The sequence below is a fragment of the Perca fluviatilis genome, chromosome 21, assembly GCF_010015445.1.
Source record: "Perca fluviatilis chromosome 21, GENO_Pfluv_1.0, whole genome shotgun sequence".
Taxonomy (NCBI): Eukaryota; Metazoa; Chordata; class Actinopteri; order Perciformes; family Percidae; genus Perca; species Perca fluviatilis.
Window position 1 is genome coordinate 9,109,581 of NC_053132.1, and position 23,014 is coordinate 9,132,594.

The 23,014-nt window shown below is 40.9% G+C and overlaps 1 protein-coding gene across 6 annotated transcripts in view; it reads right to left on the reverse strand.

Annotated features, from left to right (window-relative positions):
• sdk2b (sidekick cell adhesion molecule 2b) overlaps positions 1 to 23,014 on the reverse strand; it is a 275,577-nt gene that overhangs the window by 43,440 nt on the left and 209,123 nt on the right. For all 6 annotated transcript variants that reach the window (XM_039787773.1, XM_039787770.1, XM_039787772.1 and 3 more), the window contains exons 3-11: positions 22,579 to 22,685; positions 20,108 to 20,255; positions 10,064 to 10,197; positions 7,684 to 7,795; positions 5,761 to 5,951; positions 4,282 to 4,365; positions 3,889 to 4,083; positions 1,419 to 1,535; positions 964 to 1,131 (exon numbers count right to left, since the gene is read on the reverse strand). In XM_039787773.1, coding sequence (XP_039643707.1) covers positions 964 to 1,131; positions 1,419 to 1,535; positions 3,889 to 4,083; positions 4,282 to 4,365; positions 5,761 to 5,951; positions 7,684 to 7,795; positions 10,064 to 10,197; positions 20,108 to 20,255; positions 22,579 to 22,685 — 1,256 coding nt within the window. The remainder of the gene's footprint in view (positions 1 to 963; positions 1,132 to 1,418; positions 1,536 to 3,888; positions 4,084 to 4,281; positions 4,366 to 5,760; positions 5,952 to 7,683; positions 7,796 to 10,063; positions 10,198 to 20,107; positions 20,256 to 22,578; positions 22,686 to 23,014) is intronic.

The window sequence follows — 23,014 nt, forward strand, 5'->3', positions numbered from 1 at the left end:
AATGCAATGCGGAACTAATGTAACTACTGTTAGATATGCGGGTTCTAGGGACACCTAATCTGTAGCCCCGCCTTAGCTCTGAAGCTAGCCGAGCTCCTCCGCCTACATGCAGTTTTTTGTCAGGTTGACAGTCCAGTGAGTGAGTCAGAGATAGCAGCACGATAGGACGAGTATGGCGAGTGGTGGCGACCCACAAGAGTTAGAGGACCCGCCGGCCTCTTTAAGATCGCAAGTTTGGGAAACATGCCCTCCCGCCTGGTGCCGTCTCCACCTCGAAAACTTCGGTCTTCGGGTCAGTTCCTGTAGTAGGCTACAGGCGAGAGAGTGGGGGATAAGACGTGTGTCGGCGTTGTTCAGCAGTTGTTGGGTATGTGAGTGGAAATACATCTAACATGCTAGCGCATATCCAAATCCATCACCCAGATGTGCCAATCACTGGAACGAGACAAAAAAACTGTCCAACTTCTCCTCCCTACAGTGCTTAACCAGCCTTTAGATACAAATAATTCAAGTTAAATTAAAGGGAGAGCTTGGATGTTAAATAAGAGCTTATTCATTATTTTACCTACTGTTAAAAAAAAGCAAAGCAAATACAGGCTACTCTTTTTGCACTTGCTCTGTTTACTTTAAGTTTTTATTTTTGTATTCCTCCTGAAAGTGACTTTATTTTGTGGTTGGATTGATAGCCTACATCTGGCTTCAGGTTGCACTACAAATTAATTTTACTTGAGTGCAGTGTTAAACAATTTTAATTAATTGAGATTTGAACCTTATTGAAATTTGTTTTGTGTAAATTGTTAATAATTGAGCAATGGGAAAATAATCGCTAATTGAAAAATTAATCGTTGGATTAATTGAAAAATGTATTGTTAAAAAATAATCACTAGATTAATCGTTTAAAAAATAATCGTTTGGGACAGCCCTAATGTGAAAGGCCTCGTCCATCTAACCCTGCACACTCACCCCAGACCCCAAGGTCAGCAGATGCCTCGTCGATGCCCCTGGAGTTGCTTGCCATGCAAGTGTAGGTCCCGGCATCTGAGATGTGTGAGGGGGAGATGAGCAGGCTACCAGACTCGAGCAGGGTGAACCTGGGCAGCTGGACCGAACCGCTGGCCAACACACGCTCACCTTAAGCGGGTGAAGAGGTCGAAGGGAAAGAAACAGATGAGAGAGGACATACATAAATAGAGAAATGGTAGACAGAATAGAAGAAGAGAGAGACAAGGAGGCATTCAGGAACAGGGGATCGCGAGAAAAGAAAAGGACAGTGTTTCCCTGATCTCCTATTGGGATCCAAACATGGAATCCAATCAGGCTTTATTTATTGAGCCATGGCAAACTACGGTCCTATGTGTAATAAGATAACAGACATCAACATCCCTAGGTGTGTCAGTGTGCATGTGGGTGACAGAGACCTTTCTGCCAAGTGATAGCCGGTCTCGGAGCTCCAGAGGTCTCGCAGTGCAGGATGACTGACATGCCGTCGATCACAGTGCTGTCTGAGGGTCCGGCCGTGATATTCGGGGCAATGCCTGAGGGGAGACAAACAAACACACACACACACACACACACACACACACACACACACACACACACACACACACACACACACACACACACACAATAAAGAAAGAGCTCAGTACAGTGGAGAGAAAAGGTAAGAGGGTTATAGAGGTGAGAGAATAAATGTCTATGGCAAAACCTCTCTTCAAACGTTTTTCTTAAGCAAGCACTAGCCTGCTGCATCTCAGTGTTAAGTCGACGCTTTGTCCCACTAACTCTTTACGGATTGACACAGCATTCACCTTGGTGCCATAACTGTGTGCTGCCGGTCTATTTTTTCCACCCACAGAGATAGCGGATATAGAAAGGAGGAGGAAGGAAAATTACGGAGGGAGAGTCACAGAAAGAGAAGGCAATATGTAGATAACTAAAATCCCTTTTTGTGACATGCAATAAATCAAAGCTTTTATAGGATGACAGAAAACTGTACTGTTTCAAAGAGAAAAGAGGGAGTAGGGAGTTTGTCATGAAGCAGTGTTGATCTCAGGACAAAGGGAGTTGGGCAGAAGGAGAAATGGGGACATGAATGCGTTAAGGAAAAGGGAGCTGATACGTAAGATCAGATCTGGAGGAAGAAGAGAGAGAAGAGGAGACAGTGTCAGTGAGAGAAGAAGAGAGAGAGAGATACGGATGTATGGGGTGAGTTAGCGAGAGAGAATGTCATGAATTCTGATAAGGTGCAACGTGGACTGAAGTCAAAGTGAAGAAAATTAGATGTCAGAAACCTGCCAAACAGGTGCACAGTGAGAGTAAAATTAGCAGTGATTTTCAAATTCAATCTATCTACAGAATAACAGACAAATAGGTGATAAGAGATAGGGAGCACACATGCTGTTAAGTTTGATTTTTTTTTGTAGCAATGTAAACTTAACATTGTAGGGCTTATTGTCAGTTGATATAAGAAAAGTCCAGAGATTTAAAACACAGTTTTAACTACGGAGAGAATGCAACATAAATACATATACATTCAAATATTTCTGAAAAACTAAATAATACATGTGATAGAAGTTTATTTCTGCACAATAAGACATTTTCTCTAAGACATGTTCAGACAATTAGTGATGCTTGATATCTTGACTGATTGGACTCCCATCATTTGCAATATTTACCTGACTACAACATCCCAATTACATTATTATAACACTACTGTGTTGATATTACATTCCTATCAGACCAAAAAATATATATTTCCTAGGAAACAAACTGTATTAGAAACAAGAGGACATGTCGTCATTACAGTTAAATTCACTTTTTCTATGTCCCTGTCTTCTAGGTAAAGCTCATGGTAATCTTTCTATGTTTTCAGCAAAAAAAGGGCAACCAGTTTTTATCCAGATTTGAAGTCCCCAGTTGAGTGTTTCTTGCATTGATCACAGTAGTATATGTAGTAGTATGTCAGGTCCTTGTAAGATGAGTAGGAATAGTTATTTTGCTGACATACGGTACATAAGCAGTTTCAGGTGTTTGTTTGTATCCTACTGCTGTGGTTTTGATCGCCTGCCTCCACCTAATTGCTGTTATGTGTAGTTTGACAGTTGTGAAATTGCTAAACTACAACAACAACAACAATTGATTGGTATTAATTTCTAACTGATGCTGATGGACAGCATTTTTTCTAAATAAGAGCCTAAAGCCACGCTAACGGCTCTGTGAGGCTGTCCCATACAAGGAGCTAAATGCTAACAACATCATGCTAACATGCGCATAACGATAATGCTAACATGCTGATGTCAGCATTGAGGCTGATGGGAATGTCCTTAGTTTTGTAGGTATTTGGTGTTGTAGTAGGTACTGTAGGCTATAACGTCTGGGATTGCCATGAATGAAATTCCATGGCAATCTATTTGATAGTGGGTAAGATATTTCAGTCTAGAACACAGGGGTGAACCAACTGTCCAACACTGCCATTGCTAGAGCTGCTACCATGGCTGAAATATTAGAATACATATAATAATATAATATTATAATATGATTGACCACAAAAAACTAATTCAGATTTTTCTGAATTCTGATGAAAAATGATATTGTTTAATCTTCTAAGTTGCAGTTATTATTGAAGAAGAAATTGCAGGAGTCTACAGAATTCCATTTAAAGCCCTAAATTGCTCCTACTATTCTCCCTACAGGTTAGAATTGATCCCATTTTTGTAAGCAATTACGCCTGGTCTTATCTGAATTTGACAAGGGGATTGAGAGAGCTGTGTGATGATTTAACAGTATTCTATAAAATAAGGCTCATTCTGAGTTTTAACACAACACATTGTATTTTAATAGCAGTAATTATCTGTGTAAAACCATTACAAGAGCTGCTTGAGCACTCACTGGTAACAGCCAGGTATGTGTTGGTCTGAACTTCTCCTGCTGAATTTCTGGCAAAGCACTGGAACATCCCGGTGTCATCGGGGAGGAGGCCGTTGACCTGAAGACTGCCTCCCACCAGCACTCTGTACCTGGGCATCTTCACTGGGTTGATGGGCAAAGCATCCTTGTACCACACAATGTCTGGCTGGGGCACTCCTGCAGAGGGTGAGTGAGAGTGGGTTGACAGACAGCAAGTCATGCTTCATTTTTCCATTGCATTCTTCTGTTTAAAATCACATAAATACATATTTTTCTTCAGTAAATTGTTGAATTGAGTCGTTTTATGACATGGATTACTAATCACGCCCGACATTCTTGTACTAAAATGCACACATATTCATACACGCTGATCACCTCGTGCCTGGCAGGGAATGTCCACCACCTTCTCCATCTCAGCTGTGATGTGTTTTTCTGGTTCCTTAATAAACTGTGGTGGTTCTGAGGGACAAAAAGAAAAGGAAAGACAGGATGACACATTGATAAAATAAGAAGCACGTTTGCAAACCTGCAGCTGTAATCATCCCAGCCTTTGTGATACCATGCGAGATCTTAAAAAAAAAAATTGAAATTGATAACACTAGAGAACAAATATATTGAACTATAAATATATTTGCTTTAAAATGCATTGCTCAAGGAGGCAAACTACTCATACAGCAGCTGACAATAATGTGATTATACAGTATTTTGATTACAGAAATCAGTAATTGTTATAACATTACAGTTTTAAATTCAAACCTGTTTAACACTGCACGGTTCCTTCAAACTCATGGGGGGAAGAAAGGCTCAGTTAGCTGTATCAGGGGAAAAGTTCACCACACCTTGTCCTTTGAATCACATTACAACCTTGAAAACATCAAAGTGTTTCAGTGGGGTGGAATGAAAGTGACTCAAGCAATGCTATTAAACAGTTTCTTGAGGCCAGCCATTAGCTTTCTCCCTTTTAAATCAATAACACTTTCCCCTCACTGCCTCATGACTTTACAGCTATAGCTTTGCCAGCTTCATATAGTGAGACTGGTAATATTTTTTATAAATTTTATACCAGCTCTTTTGTTTGAACTTGCAAACCTAAATGCTAATTTTCCTCCCACATATTTGCCTGATGTGTGTAGCTGGATGGAATATATATATATATATATATATATATATATATATATATATATATATATATGTATATTAAAAATCTATGTGAGCCTTAAGGACAAAAAGCAGAGCACAAACATTGATGTACTGTAAGTGCTGCAAATATCAAAAAACAAACAAAACATGGGGTGAAAGGAATGATGAGCCTATTTTGACTTAGAAGCGACAAAGATACTAATGCTTTCCCATCAAGTCATTTCAGTGTGGATTTGGAGCACATTTCCTTAATGTTTGTTCTTTCACTCTTTTTTTCAGGAAAGAGAGGGGGATGACATGCAGCAAAGGGCCACGGGTTAGAAATGAACCCAGGCCGCTGCTTTAAGGACTGAGCCTTAGTACATGGGGTGCATGCTCAAACCAGGTGAGCTACCAGTTCTTTCACTCTTATATGTGTTTCTGTACTCAGGGTCCAATGTCAAAAATAGTACTTGCAATGCAGTGTTTAATTTGCCCTTGTGCATCCTGTTAAAAAAGTGGATCTAATGTCTTCAGAAGACAAAAAAAAAAAAAAAACACTGCCTTAAAATTATGGATTATTATTTTCCACTTTCAGTCCTGATCATCACTACCAAATATTCATACATGTTCACAACTTTAACCGTTTAAATGCCAGTTTGTTTACATAATGCCACTGTTTGTATGATGGTGTTTAATTATCCTCAATACTAAAAGTCATCTTTGAATTCTTACCTAGTACATGCAGATAAGCTCCAGCACTGACTGAGGGCACACTGCTGCTGCGGAGAATGGCCTCACACTCGTAGAAGCCGGCATCGCTCACCACGGGACTGAGGATGGTCAGCCTGCGGTTAAAGTCGCTCAACCCGCTGGTCACCAACACACCGTTCTTACGCCATGAGATACTCAGCTTGATAAGAGGCCTAGAGTGAAAAGTAGAGTTTCAGATGTGTTTCTAATCATACTAATCATACTCATCACTGACAATTTATTTCTGTGTTTGATGAAAAGTCAATTTTGGTTCTGCCACACTGGCCCAATGTGGCACATATCCATCATTGGGTAATGAAATCTAAAACAAATTCTATTTATGGGCTGAGATTATGACAACTGTTGTCAATTCAAACTGACTATTTCATAAATCAAGGGACCCTGCTACGCCCTACAGTGCCCTGAACGTCCTGCTATGCCCTGCAGTGCCATGCAACACCCTGTAACGCCCTGCAGTGCCCTAATATGCCATGAACTACTACAACTACTATTTCTAGTCATAGTTCCATTATCTTTATTGTTACTATAATTGCCACTGTTCACCACACCCCCAACCAGCACCGTCAGACACCGCCTACCAAGAGCCTGGGTCTGTCCAAGGTTTCTCCCTAAAAGGAAGGTTTTCCTCACCACTCGAGGTTTCTGCCTAAAAGGAAGGTTTTCCTCGCCACTGTCGCACTAAATGCTTGCTCTTGGGGCAATTACTGGAATTGTTGGTTCTTTGTAAATTATAGAGTGTGGATAACTCTTGTTATGATTTGATACTATAAATAAAATGTAATTGAAATTAGTGGAGTAGTCTGCTTTGATACTGCATATTCTAAGAAAACTTGCAAAACAAGATGAACGTATTGGAATTAGGCCTGCACGATTCGAGGAAAAATATGAATCACGTTTTTTTAGCTTAGAATTGATATCACGATTCTCTGCCATGATTCTTTTCTCACGAAGTGTAATGTTTATTGCATACATGAACCATGACAAAACAAAACAAATGGCAGTACCAAACATAGATTTTTTTTTGGCACCTATAGCACATTGTGCATCACCACAGGCTTCAATGAATAAAGAAAATAAAGTACACACTGGCTCTTTAAGTACAGTAGGCTACCAAAAATAGTGACATATAACACACTGAACTAAATATGTCCCTGATACAGGCTCTATCTGAACTCCTCGAACATGTATTTACATAATTAAAACATGTGAATGTCAATGTCAAATGCTTTCAATAAATTAATTGGAGAAAAAAAACCGAAGTCATTTAAAAATTTAATCGTGAACAGGGGTGAATCGAGATCGCGATTTTATAACGATTTATCGTGCAGGCCTAATTGGAATCAAGTACAATTATCATTCAAAATAAAGAATGTTTAACTTATTTTGCAAAAAAAAAATCTAACATAATTTGAACAAACATTACTTCAGATGGGTATTTGTGCATTGCAGTGTATGAATTACAAACTATTATCAGCATTATGATTTACCAACTTTTGACAAATACAAATTCGAAACATATGCATAGTAGTGCACAGTGGATTAAAGAGTAATTTCTCCCAAATTCCAAATAAATAAATGTTCTCCCTTTCTACTAGTTGTATCTAGCCCTGTGGAGAGTTGGGGTTTTATTTACCCAGGTTTTGTGGAATTGGTCTCTGACCTAATACACAGCAATGGGGCTAACAACAATACAAAACATTTTTGGAAAAATCTCTTTCCAGAATCATTGTTGTTAGATAATCCATAGAAAATTTTCATTGCAATTACAATTTTAGTGAAAAAACTGTCCCTATGAAATCTCCTGTTCTGAGTTATCCTCAATAAATTGAGTCAACTGATCCATTGACAAACTGATCTGTGACCCTGCAGGGACAGGATGTTTACCTGGCGTTGGCAACACACTCCATTGTGACCTCCGAGGTGCCTGTAACCACGCTAGTGTTCCTGGGAGGGATGATGATGGTGGGGGCAATAGGGTCTGCTGGACCTCCCACATCTAGACAAACAGACAAACAGGTCGCCACGCACACATACCAACAAAAACACACATGCATGGAGAGGTTAAGCAGAGAGCAATGATCTTGATAGATAAATTGAACTAGATATGTTTAGACAGACAGAATGTGGCGAGTCCTCTGGACAGGGGGTGTCCTATTTATTTATTTTTCACCCAGTGCACTCTGTGGGTGCTCATCGATGTGACATATTGAAACTGACCAATGCACAGTGTATCCAAGTTGTGACAGGGAGATGTGCCGAATAGGACGAGGCAGTGCACTGACTGTGTATAATAAGATGTCTGGAGAACCAGAAACAGGGATAGAAAAACACTGCCTGACAAACACAAAGATGAATGGGTGAATAGGCTGCTGTGTGTATTAGTGCACATTTACACACTTTTTCATATGTGTATAAAACTCTGCATGTGCAAAAAAGTTTATGTCTGTTTGATTGTGTGTGTGTGTGTGTGTGTGTGTGTGTGTGTGTGTTGTGAGCAATGGAGACAGACAGCCCATGGCAGTGAGAGCACAGTGTGTGCGTGTGCTGCTTGAGATGTGTCATGTCTGTGATAAACTCACACTGATCTGTCAATCCCATCATGCCTTGGGAGTGTGCTTGTGGCTGCACATGTCAGATGTAGCTACAGGGGCTGTCATGACTCCATCTTACCAAGCTTGGGTCATTAAATGCTGTACACAGGCCATGTGTAAACCCCCACACACACACACACACACACACACACACACACACACACACACACACACACACACACACAAACACCTTAAACCACAGCAGGGTGAGATGTGCACTTAAAGAAGATGTTATAGTTTAACATTCGTCTTGCTCAGGTTAAAATCAAGTTTTTAAACTTGGTCCTGAGTATGGAAACTGTAACATGAGCAACACTCGTCTCCTTAGAGTTCTCCTTGACCTTCGCTCTCGCCAAGTCTTGGGCAAGTACTGTCGGAGCCAGGACATCTCATGGGAAAAGCATCGTCAGAGGTGTCGCTGCAGGAACAGCTGCTGTAGCAGATACCGTCAGATACACGTGTGCATACAGCAAAATGCAGGTACTCACTCACACACACACACACACACACACACACACACACACACACACACACACACACACACACACACACACACACACACACACACACACACACACACACACACACACACACACACACACACACACACAACTCTCGGTGTTGGCTCTCCCAGCAGCCTGTACATCAATGTGCGTATGTGTGGGTGTGTGTTTGTGTGTGCATATGTGGCATGATTCCCTGAGACCTGCCAAGTTGAGACCTCCCGCTGGGCTCTCGATCCGACCTGAATCAAAGAGTGTGTGTGTGTGTGTGTGTGTGTGTGTGTGTGTGTGTGTGTTCTAGCACTTAGGTACATATAATCAACTCTACGATTGTTCTCCATATATACCCCAGACTATTTCTGCTCCCTTGTGTTGTCAACTGTAATATCTTACCCTCACCCTCCTCATTCACTTCCATACTGAACTCCAGTCTACCATGTTATAAGATGCTGTCTGTTAGGTTTCCTCTTATAAATCACTCTGCTGAGCTGAAGCCAACCAAATTGGTTTGGTTTGTGTATCTTGCTTTTTGTGTTGTGGCAGCTAAGGATGCTTGTGAATATTAAGAACTACTTGGCAGTAGAACAGTCTGTCCTTGTCCCCGTAGCTTTCTCTTCCTGTGTGTGTATATCTGCAAAAAAGTGTAAATATGGCTACACATACACTGTATCTTTCTTTACTTGAGTAGCAATACAACAATGTAAAAAAATACTTAATTTCAAGTCAAATTCCTGCATTCAAGATTTCACTAAAATGCACAAGGTAAAAAGTATTGTCAGCAAAAGCACTCAATATGCATTATGGCGGCGGCCTATAGGTTACATTAGCATATATATTTATTATTTGCAGTGGTGGAATGTAACTAAGTACAAGTATTGTACACATTTTAGGTACTTGTACTTTACTTGAGTATTTCCATTTCATACTACTTCACTACACCTTTTAGAGGAATATGTACTTTTAATTCCACTACATTTACAAGTTACTTTAAAAGACTTTACAGTCAAACATATGGTGAGTTTATAAAATATGATGCAATGTTAAAGTACTTGAGCTGAATGTGCATTTCACAATTGACGTTGCAAAATCTTACAGTGCATCCACACTTGTCACCTGTCCTGGCATGATCGGTTGATACAATATGCGTGTATACAGTATGTGGTTACTCACTCTCTACTGACAAGGTGATGGGCTGGCTGGTCTTGTTCTCTCCGTTCTTGTCATTTACCGCTTGGACGTAGTAGCGCCCGGCATCTGGTGCCACTGTAGACAGTATAACCAGTGTGTTGTCCAGGGTGATAGCACTAAGGAGGGAACAAGACAAGTAGAGTGTTAAAAATAAAAATATTATTATTTCAAGACATTTTGAATATAGAAGATAATGGGGAGGACAGGTCAAGATAGGTGTTAGGAATCCAGCCCTACTGACAATGTAAAAAAAAAAGAAAAAAACCCTTTCCTGTGATCTTTCAAAATCGAGAAGTTCAGAGAAAGCTTCTTAGAAAAAAACAAAACAATATATTTTCAGCCTTCAAAAGTAGCGTTGGACTGCCTAATTAGAGCTTAATATGTTTGGAGTCTGGTTGTGCGTCTACACTTGATCCCACAGCTGAAAAGGGCATTAAACATTTGAACATTTTAATTACACTGTTCAAGCTGCATTAGGTATATCGATTTACAATGTGTAAACAGTGTGTTGGTGCTGACTGAGCAAGGCGGAATTATTGACAACCTCCCTTGTTCATACTTCTCCTTATGGTCCGCTCTGAAATATGATAGCCTTGCGTAATAACACTGGGCTTCTAATTGGCTATTTGTACCCCTCTGCTTCCTGTGGCCTGCATTTTTGGCAGCCAACCACTTTTGGCAGGAAACAATAGCGTCTTACATGCCGGCTGCAGAAATGATGGCTGAATAAATAAACACTAATCCCTTTTTCAACAGATGTTTTATAGAGGCTAAGACCTTGTGTCTTGTTGTCTCTATCAAGTCCTCTCTTGGACTTTCGCTTTCAATGTAGCAACCATTGAGGGAGAAATCTTCCTCCCTCTTCTCTGGCGCCTGATGTTACAGCCCCCTGACTATGTTGACGATCAATATTTTCTTATTATCGGTGCCTGTTCAACAATCTGGCGGTAGATAGCCTGTTCCAACTGGGCGCCTTCCGCCACATACATCTTTTCCTTGGGCCTTATCACTCTATCTACTGTTCCATCCTACCCCCCCTCGCTCCATCACTTCATCCATTCCACCAGGCGCTGACTGTGGCCATGTGAGGAAGCGATATCTGGTTATCTACCCTGACAGACACACAACTACCAAACCACAATTGGGAACGAACTCATCTACACAGCAGCTGAAATGCATTCATAAACAAAAAAAATGTGCACATTTGTGACACACCTGAAGATACAGGCATGGTTACACAAAAGTAAAAAATATATATATAAATAACAGCAGGAAACAAAAGAGAGTTTCAGTCACAGACCAGTAGGGAAGGTCTTTTAGAAAAATACTACCATCGGAGAAACAAATCAATATCATTCAAATGGTTGTGGCTCCTACCCACCTTCTCTACTCTGTGATATTTCAGTTTGATTTTCTCTTTGACGTTTAAGTTCCCAGAGATATTGGCGGCACAAAATCGGTAATAACAGCTATGTTAGTAATCAATAACAGACAAGAAGTATTTGATCCCCTGCAAGTAATGGCTTTTTCTATAGAAGACCTGTAATTTTCGCTGCTTATAAAACTATATAAAACTATTATAAGACAGCTGATGACCTCCTCTTTCTCTCCTCCTCCAATCTAACCGACTCCACTTCTCCATCCACTCGTTGCTCCATCCTAACCTTCATCTCATCAGTGGGGGAACTGAATACCTGCTGTGCCTTATTAAGGGAGCAAGAGAGCTGATGAGAAACTGGGGAAAAAAAAAAATTCTAACAGGGATAAAAATACTCACAAGCACAGAAAATATATATAGGTGTGCACGACATACAACACCTTCTCAAACTGTCATTGTAGCTCCAGAGAGGCAGGTTGAAAAAGCATTGGCCACGGCACAGAGAGTGATATGCTGTGTATGCTGCATATAGCTACCTATAGCTACCATTTACAGTATGATGACTTATGAGATCCATCTCCGGACATTTCTCAAAGCAGCCCCAGTCGCTGGGCTCATTTGGGATTCCCTGTTCATGCTGAGACTGAAAACAGTCTTCCTAAAGGGACTGGCAGGCCTCAATGGCTGCAGCTTATGATCTGCGGTAAATATTTAATGCTAGCTTGCTGGAGTGGTGACATCCTTGACGCACAGCTATGAATTATGGATCCCTTCAGGGATATGGGCCAAACGGAAGTGTCCAAAGCGCTGAATGAATCCCAGGTGACTTCCCAGGACCTTTTCTAAAACGGGGACACGATCCAGAGCTTAACTTCTTTACCTGTAGCTTAAGAAACTCTTGAAGATGATTATACAGTATACAGACCCCTAGGGGGTCCTCAGAGTTAGTGCAGGGGGGCCTCCAAAATATTGTTACATTTTTGAAAGTTCATAATTCCAACATATTTTTAGCAAATATAAATCAGCCTATTTGTGAAAAAACATTGATGATAGGCTTACTGGCCTATAGGTAAGGTAGGCACTAAGGCCATCTACAGATCCAGTTCATCCTAAAGATTCACTGTGCCAAATGTGTTTTTACATTAAAACATGATTTATAAAATCATGCCAACAATTATTATTTTAATAGCTTAGTATTCTATGCAAAAAAAAGGTATGTATAAAGGCTGTAGGCTGCCCACACATTATTGTAGGCCCAGTTTAATATGCAACTTAATTTTATACAATATAAGTAGTAGGGGGTCCCTGCTCCGTATCTCTCAGTTAAGGGGTCCTTGGCTTAAAAAATGTTGAAGACCCCTGTTATACAGGGTAGTGCTGCTAAGTTGTAGGAGGCAGAGTTTTAGATTACCTGGAGAAAACCTATAAGCTTATTCTCTCTGTGATAATGTCCAGCATCGTAAGAGGCAATCTTACAAACTCTTTCTCTTTTCCTAATTTCATATTTTCTCCACAGACAACTCTGTCTGGCACTTGCCAAAAATAAGTTTCAACTAATATTTTACCATCATCCAGAGCAAGTTCTGATTTCATCAATAAAAGTGGGAGCAAGAGGCAATTTTCACCTGGCTAGTTGATTTTAATGTGCTTCCAAGCTGAGCATTCTCCCCTCTCAGCCTGTAATCAGGACTGCTGCTGCTGCGGGGGTCATACAAGACTTTGTTACTCTGAATGACTTTGAAAGAGCGTGTTCAGCCGGTCTAACCACTCCCTGTGTCGCTGGTCCACAGGGATCAAAGACCACATGATGCAGGAAGAAATTAAAAGTTAGCCAATTATCCTGAATGGCTTTACATGTATATCAAGGGACCAGGAAGAGGGAGATAACACTATAAGAGTTAATCAAAGTTTTTTGACCAGCTTCCTGAAGTAATTTCTTGTTTAAGCAATGATGCTTATTTTTTTTATATATCTCATTATCTCTCTGAATGCATTTTGGTCATCCTTATTAAACTCCCTGGTCTCTCAGTGGTGTGTGAGCAGCTGTCTGAGGCTTGCTTGTAACAATGGCTTACCACATATCCGGCACGGTGCAGGGATTTATCAAGCCACAGAGCTGAGAAATTTGGACAAATCAGATATGTGTGAACATGCCTCTGTCTTTTTTTTTATGTTTATTCCTGCATCTTTGAATGCTTTCTCTTTTTATTCCAACCCAATTTCTTTAGCTATTTATTATTCTCCAGAAAGTGCTACGGTCCACAAGAGAGCCTGGCAGGCTGGACAGCTGCTCAGAAACATCTTGGCCAACTGTGCAGCTTTATGTGCATCCCAGTTTTGCTTTCAGCAAGAAGCAGTACTGGTCTCATATGCAATTACTTTGTTGTGGATCAATTTATTTATGTTTAGCGACAAGGGTGGCTTTTCAACTACCAGCCTGATAATAATTCAGTAGCACTTGAATCAATAATGATGATGAGGATTTATGTTTGATTGAAATAGAAAGATGGAAATTTAATGTTTCATCGACCACTAGCTGCTTCCCCTTCTTTAATGTTTATTATTACTAATAAATTACATTACAAGGTAATTAAAATAAACAATGATCCAGGGTTGCTCTCTTTAAGAACACATCATCCCTGAAGTCTACATTTTGAACAACTAGCTTAAGAGCATATCTTTGTATCTAGTTCAACCACTGACTTTGCCAGTCTGTATGCATATCTTATCGTGTTAATCCAGTACTGTCACACAGTGTGACAGAGCTGTGCCTGTTCACATACACACACACACACACACACACACACACACACACACACACACACACACACACACACACACACACACACACACACACACACACACACACACACACACACACACAAAGGAGTGTTTTGGCATCTGTCCCTTTTCGCCAGGCTGTGAGAAATCAAGTAAATAATCAACAGCTTAATCAATAATGAAAATAATTGTAAGTTGAAACCCTTATCTTTACATCCACGGATACATATGAAAGTTTGATATTGTTCCCAAAACTTTACATTTTTCAATACTTTTGTTTGGGGAATACAAAAATGTCTCCCATAGGAATGCTCAACACTTAACTATTTGTAACTCAACCTGTTTTTTAGTCAACAAAATTTGCCCAACTGCTCCTCAGTGGTAAATGTACCTTTGTGTAAATAAAATATAGTCTACAGAAAAAAATAAAAAAGATCTGATTAAATAAGCAAGCCAGCATCTGATCAAGCAGCTAGCACATGCATTTTGGTTGGTACTCAAAAACTATTTAGGTTCAAACTATTGGGGTTCACATCCATGTAGTGCTGAAACTATTTTCTTTTAGTTGATTGTCAAAAAATGAATCAACAATTTTGAGATGTGATTTATTGTGCAAAAACTTCATTATCTGAAGCTCTGCCTTTGTCTATTATTGCATATTGAATATCACTGCATATTGAATATCTTTGGACTGGTGGTCGGACAAAATAAGCAATTTGAAAATGTGTCCTTGGGTCTTGGAAGGGTTAATAATAATAATTTAGAAAAAATCAACAAACGAGTTGCAGAAGGTCTACATTCATGCGTTCATTCATTCCTACATCCACGTGCATGATGGTGTCGTTCTCTGTTGTTAGAGCTGCTTCTCCTCGACTTCCCTTCCCTTGTGACCTGCAGATTGTTGGGTTCTTTACTAATGCTGGGCAGTTGGTCATAGGGAAATGCAGAGAAAGGACCTGGCTATTTACTGGCCCTCGTGACTAATGGGGAATCTATAGCAGACTGACAAGACCCGAACATCACAGGCAGGGCCCATTAATTGATCAGTAGCTAAAGCAGATTACTCAAAGAGAATTGCAATGTGTGTTTGTCAGGGATGTCCTCCCACTGACTCCTCCAGGTCAGGCTCCTCTGTGTTCTGTCTTAATGGACAACCTCTACAAGGTTGTTTTCAGTGTAACACAGATAAATCCATGCCCAAGTGTCAATGGAAAGTTTCTGGGAGAGAAACCCAGGTAGTGGGCAGTAAGTTGTTGTCAGTGGTAAAATAGTGAGTGGACAGGTTTGCTATATCAAGCGGCAGACTCACCTTCTAGCCAGCATTCCTGCAATTCCTGGCAAATGTGTTTACTGAAGGAGTCTCTGATTATACACCACATTAAGTCTAAAAAATAACACAACAAATCACTGCAGCTGAATGGAAAAGACCCTGCCAAATGCATTCCCATTCAACAAGGGAAGAATAATGGCTGTTAGTGTTAAATGAGTTCCTTTTCTACTTGCATCCTGCTCTACATCACAACACGACAAAGATGTGAGGACCCAGGTTGAACCGATCCACTGCAGGGCAGCTAGACCAATGTCTAGCTGCACATATCAGCATATAGTCAAACAAGGACACACTTTCTTGATCCTGGACAGTGAACAAGAGTCTGAGTGAGGAACGCTACAAAAAGTGAATCTGTAACTTTATGGGTGTACTGTGAGAGACAGCACAGGAGCCTTTGCCTACGCCAAAAACAACAGCTGCAGAGGCCACATGGCAAAGAGAGAGCAGTCACAGTGCCACAGTAAGACGCTGCCTTGCCAGGGGGGAAACTGGCAGCAGGAAAGCAAAAATGCAGGATTCACTAAGTTTCTGTGGGTTTCCTTTACACATGCAGAGCATGGGTGGTGCGCTGTGTTTACACTATACTACGTATGAGTTTATATGCATCCGTGACCCTGAGAGCTAGGACAATGCCAACATGCTGATGTTCAGCAGGTATAATGTATTCCATCTTCACCATCTTAGTTTAGCATGTTAGCATAATTTGCAGGAACATAAAGTACTTCTAAGGCGGATTAGTTTTGCAGGTATTTGGTCGTGAGCAAAATTGAAATTTGGACCTGATAATGGTGCTATATGGATAGTTAAGGGATCAGCTGAATGTCAGTATCAAATTGTATAAAAATCCATCGAAGACTTTTATCAAAACCCCAAATGTCAACCTCATGGTGGTGCTCTAGAAAAAGTTAAAGGGATCACCAAAATCAGCAGGGTTCATCCTCTGTGGACAAATGGAAGTCTGTACAAAACTTTATGGCAATTCATTACTGTAGATAATTGTTGAGATATTTCGGCCTGAACTAAAGAGGTGGAATGAATGATCATCCGACACTGAATGCATACAATTATACTGGTTATGATAAGGTTTTTGGAATATCTCGGTTATATTTTGCATTTAAACATTATATTCTCACTAAAAGACATCTAGATAAATCTTTATCCGGGTTATGGATATGCAAGATGAAGTACCAGGAAACCTGCATACTGGGTGACGTAAACACCTTATTCAGGTTTCTGATCATTCTCTGCCATGTGCGTCATCAACAGTGTCGGTAGTAGTTAGTCAGTAAAAATCTGACTTCAGTAATGCAGTTCATACATTGTATTGTTTTCCATTACAGGTTATCTTTCCATTACCGGTTATCAGATGGAAAAGCTAAAGAGAAACCAAACAGTGTTCATTCTCAACTGTTGAGAGTGAAATAAGCTGAGAAGGTCTGAGTTTTTGAGACACACCTGTTCTCACAGAAAGCTGGATACTGTCATGACAAGGTAAACAGGGTGATGATTTACCAGGTTTCTCATGCTCCATGTACAGCCATATCCCGCACGTTTAAAACCAAGACACTAATGTGCCACATACTGATTTCCATCCTGAGATCCTCGCCACTAAAAACTAAGAGAGTCTTCCATGTCCCTTAAACAAACTCCCTAGGTATTTAAAGGATTTGCATTTGATAAATGGATATGATACTTGATTTGAATAAATACTATCAAACCCTAATCCCAGTATTTTGCAAATGTTTGCAGCTTCGATAATACCTACTGTATATTTGAGGCGTCTACTTGTGATCACATCACCTGAGATGTTATTTGCTTACTGTGCTTAGACACAGTTCACCTCACAGCCTTTGCCACCTTTCTACTGCAAAAAAAAGAATCAGACAAGGGCAAGACAAGACAAAAATACCCCCCTCCTACTGTGTGACGCAATTTAAAAAAGCAACTGACAGCATTTCCACACAGTTCAGACCAAACCGATTGCAAAGTAAGTGCGACAAATAATGTAGTTCAAGTACAGCAGCCTGCAGAGGAAGCGTACATTTTATTAGCCGTTGGTTGGAGGTGATTACCACAGTAATTCTGGGTCTGGCTGTTTTTTCCCCTCTCTCTTCTATTGCTGAGGTGTGATTAAGCAGAGCATAGGGAGAAGAAGCAAGACGATCCCCTGGAGAGTCTGCAAATTAAAGTTATGACACCTGAGGAGGGATAGCAGGAGCAATGAACAATGAGGGGAGATGGGGAAAAAAGGGAGTAAAACGCGCACAGAGTGGTAATGTAAAAGAGTGATTTTAAATATAAGAGAAAATGGTCACCATTGTTGTAGTCCATTGCTTCTTTTTTCTAATCCTCTTCCTCCCTTCACTGCTATTCTACATTGTAGTAACTTGGCACGCAATGTATCTTGCAGATGGAACTACCAGTCCCAGAATGACGAGAAGTGTTATATATACAAAGAAGCCCATGTGACAATGTTTAGAGATCCCACACAGCTGGAACTGACTCTGGAGAGCACTAGTCCTCGAAAAGAGCCTTTATCAAGGTAACATTTCGGCGCAGAATCTCTATTTGGAGTTGCCCCAGTCTCCCCCACTAGTGAGACTTTGATGCCTCTACAGAGCCAACGCTAGTGGCACGAATCAAATTCAATTAAATGATTTTCAATAAAAAAGGCTGCCTGTTATCAACAGTGTTCATTTGCACACAGTGACCTTGGTAGTGCATGCGTAATTAGCATTCTCAGAGCTAGAGGGAAGGTAGCGAGGATGAAGAGAAGCAAAGTACACACAGTGGGTGGCCGATAATGCAGACAAAGGGAGGGAGAGAGAGAGAGAGAGAGAGAAAGAGAGCGCGAGAGACATCAACAGGAAAAATAAAGGACAGAAGAAGAGAGAGAGGAGAAGAAGCTGAATGAGACAAATGTGAAATAAAAAAAACTGTTTCTTTGATGAAGTCTTTTTCACCACAACTGTAAATGACGTGTGATCATTCGTCAAACTTTCATAACAATAATCTCTTCAAATACCACCTTAATACACACGCAGAGCTCCACCTGTCACTGGTGTTTGACCTTTTTCTTAACAACTTTTCGAAAGTAATCCAGATTTCCACAACGAGACAGAACCAAATCGAAGCGACGGACCTACCCACGGCCATCCGCAGTCAGTCTGGGCGCTTGTCTCATTGTCATTCTAGGTCAGGGTATGATTACTGATGATGAGGACCTGATAAGAAAGATTCACTCTAACCGAGGGCAAGGTCACTTCCCGCTGCGAAGAAATGCAGATGTGATGAGATGGGGATAAGTGCCTTTTTAACACACACGTGCGCAGGTACACACCCAAGAAGTATTCCCACACGAAGACAGGGACACAGAGACGTGTGTAAAAAAAAAAAAACTGAACACATGCTCTATCAAAAAGCCATCATTGAAAGAGAAACTAAAGCACTATCACCTTGACTAGAGATATACAATATGTAGCCTAACAGGAGCTATAATATCAATATGGATTTAATTTTTTTAAATTGTGATTTTCTTGGAGACAATTCAGTCAATTCTTAAAAGACAACCAACAATTTTATGCATCAAAGTCGTTTACAGGTCTTGGGAGTCCGACTGCATACATGAGAAAAATTGGGTTACTTAGCCGCTACTAGCATAACACACCCGAACCTTCAAATGGACCCTCTATGGTCGGTAATGTAGGCTCCAGGTTTTGACAAGAAAGTAGAATGCGAATGTGCAATAAAAAAGGACGACATTTCTGGTTGTGCTACATCAAATTTCGATCCTATGTCCACCTAAGTCCGACAACGTTATAGGAGTGCAATGCTAAATAAATCTTTTTTTAAATTACAGATTTTTCTTTCTTTTTTTTTTCTTCTAAAAATAGAGCATACAGGATGAAAACCTATGTAACTAAAGTACCAACATTGGCCACTGCTCCATTCTTCAGTCAGAGAGCAAATCAGAGAGAGCACACCTCTTTCCCAATCCGCCTCTCCATTTACCCCCTTTTATTTTAAGTGAATAGAATGGGAAAGCAAAACAACAATCCCATTTGAGGCTGTCAGCAGCTCCAGTGCTCACTGGCCCCATCGAGTCCTGATGGTGCTGTGCGAACACCCCCGCTGTCACTGATAGGTGACCTCAGAAACACACAGACTCCCATTTTGAGACCAAAATGAAGAGAGACAGAGACATAGATAAGCCAAAATAAAAGTGGTTGGTTTAAGTTTTCTTTTAAAATTAAAATGAGGAGAAAAGTGGCAATTTCATTTCATCACAGTGCCAAAAATGCTTTGGTCTTGGCCCTTGTTTTGCAGGAGAAATTCAAACTCTCCTTTAGCACAAAATCGATGAATGACAAAAGACAGGTAGGAAGATACGCTCTAAAACTAAAGCACTCAAAGACCCCCAGGAATAAAAAGGCACAAAGAAGCATTCACAGAATCAAACACAAATACAAAGTGAAGCACAAAAAAAGACTCCACAGGAACAAAGAAAACAAGTAAAAAAAAAAAAAAAAGGACTTACATGCGACTGCTGGGTGGAATCTTGCGCCCATCTCTGAACCAGGTGACTTGTGGCTGGGGGAAGCTGCGAATGCGCGGTGCCGGAATCACGGCACCCTCTCCCTGAGAGACTGACTGGGTGCGTTCACCCTCCTCAAAACTGCCCATAACTATGGGAAAACAAACAAACAGTACACACAGAAACAGAAAACACAGGAGATTAAGAAAGGAAAAGGGTACGTAAGGTAATGTCCCTTCTTTCTTGAATCTAACTTTGGCACCCACGGAACTTTTGCCATCTGCTTTCTGTTGTGAAATGTTACATTGAGCAACTTTGATGGACAGCGCAGTGTTGTTGCCATGGTTTCCACAGTGCATCAAAAAAGGCTAGAAGGAACCAAGATGTAATGACTGAGGGGACGCTAAATTGACTCATATTCATATTCCATATCCTCCTGTGTGGATGCGTTAAGGGCAATCAATCTTGATCACGCTCTAAATGTGTGCATTACTCAACGTAGTAAATGACCAGCGCTGCCGCTATTCTATTATCTCCTAATACATTTCATTTGTTACAGCGGTTTTATTCCTCCCCGGGCTCATTATATCTTAAAAGCTGACAAAAATACTGCGCTAATATTCCTGCCCCATGCTCTGCCTATTTGTAAGTGAGATCTATAGGCAGGTTAGGAATTTTTAATGGATTTCACATCAATCAGCCCCAACTTCAATCGTGTTTCGATCTCAACTGTGCAATTCTATGATGCACTCATATTGTCTGATTCTGACTGTAAGCCTTTATAGGGCAGCAGTAACAAGCAGACTTTGTCTTTTCTTCTTCCAAAGCTGTCTGAAAGAAAAAGTGCAGACTTTGGTTTTGTGACAGCAGAATACCATAAGACTGTTTTATTCTTTTAGCTCCAAAAGAGGCAGGGAAAGGATCATATATTTGTCTCTTCAATTCAAGGGAAACAATAAGGAAAGCTCTGCTTAAATCATTTGAACATAACATCAAACACTAAATTAAGTTCTAACACAGTTTAGAAATAATATCTTTGAAAATGTAGGGATGAAGGTATGGGGCTTTGAACTGGGGATGTTGGAGTGGTTGTGCATCGATGGCAATCTTTTTTTTCCTCTGTCTCTCGCTCTCTTTCAAAGAGAATAAAAAAGGTAATCTGGCTATGCGGTGGAGCTGTGGTGCTTAGCTTAAATGAAAATCTGGGAAGTGAGCAAATCCCCTGACTTTGATCTGCAGTTTCGGGATGTGATGTCCTCCTCCCCTTTCCTAAACTCTAATGCCTCGGCATGTTTCCCTTTCTCCGAGGTGTGTCTCTGTGTGCAGTCCTAATTGTGCTGCCTCAATGGAATAGCTTGCAAAAAAGATCTCCCAATCTTTCCCAGTCTATCTTTTATCTCCCTCCCTCCCCTGTCTGGGTCATCCATTTATTCTGCAGGTGTCCTAAATTCTCCTTTTAACTCTGTCTCACCGTCCGCATCCCTTCATGAGCAAATGATGAGGGGGAAGAAGAGAATAATGGAAACGAGAAGAGGTGGGAATAAAGACAGAAATAAATAAAAGCAGTGGTTGCAAGACAACAGACAAAGTCTAAAGAAAGAGAGGAAAGCAACAACAAAAAGAAACAGCGATGGAAACAAGGAGTCAGACTGTTGGACGAGAGAGGAGATGCAGAGGAAGCTGTTGGCTACAGCAACAGCATATTTGCCCGATACTAAAGAAGTGGACCAGCGGGACTGTTAGGCCCTCTCTGTCTCCCTCCCATCTCTTTCTCTCACACGCCTGGTTGGATGCATTGTTCAGTCAGGTACAGCGATGTGTCACATCCACTCAAATGTCACTGAAACAAGTGGGAGCCAATGAACCTGGCTTACCCTGGGAAGGCAGCATAATGGACGTAGGATGGTTGTGGATAATGGGCGTAGGATGGTTGTGCCTATGGGGGTGTGGAGGGGGGAATTCGTTGTGACAACACTCTAGACACCGCTGCGTTTGTAATAGCTCGTTAACAAGACAAGGGAGCTGAGCGGCCTGAAAGAGGCGCTGGAAATTTACAGAAACACTGTGCATCTGAGCCCTATTTTCGCCAGGAAACGACAGATGTTGTTGACAAAAGAGAGAGAATGAAATAAGCGACGGTCATACTGAAATGGAGCAAAGAAAAAAAAAAAAAAAAAAAAAAAAACAGGGCAACAATATCAATCTAAAGAGAATGCTGAGTGGAACAGCTGTCTGGGTTGATAACACCCCAAATTATATGCAGGTAGATCTTTCACCCTGCCAGCATCTGTCCCTCCCTAGTCAGTCCTTGATACAAAGGCAACCAAACAGAGTGTGGGCATACTGTGTACACTGGCAGTCAAGCGCGCACGCACACACATACACACACTGTATCTGTATCTATCATCCATCCCTTTATCTATCCATTAGGTCCATTGAACTGTGTTTCACCTACATCCTATGTGGATACTTACAGGCCACCTGTACTTCTGTGCGCCTCTGCAGAAGGGCTCCCACCCGATTCCTCACGATACAGCGGTAGAAGCCAGCATGGGAGCGGTCCAATGAAGGGATTAGGTACCTTTAATAAGCACAGACGCACACAAGATACGGATGAGTGTTCTCTTAAATTGCAATAAACTGGTAAACTAATTAAGACAGAAGTAGAAATCATCAAAAGGGTACTTATGTAAGTGCGCAAACTCGGATATTTGCAAATTTGTAAGCATGAACATGCTGAAAAGGCACAAACACACATCAGCAACTGAGCGCACGCGCACACATGCGCACACACACACACACACACACACACACACACACACACACACACACACACACACACACACACACACAACCATCTAATAGAGGAACAAGGGCACAGAGGACACCAGAGCTTAGCTATTGTTTATT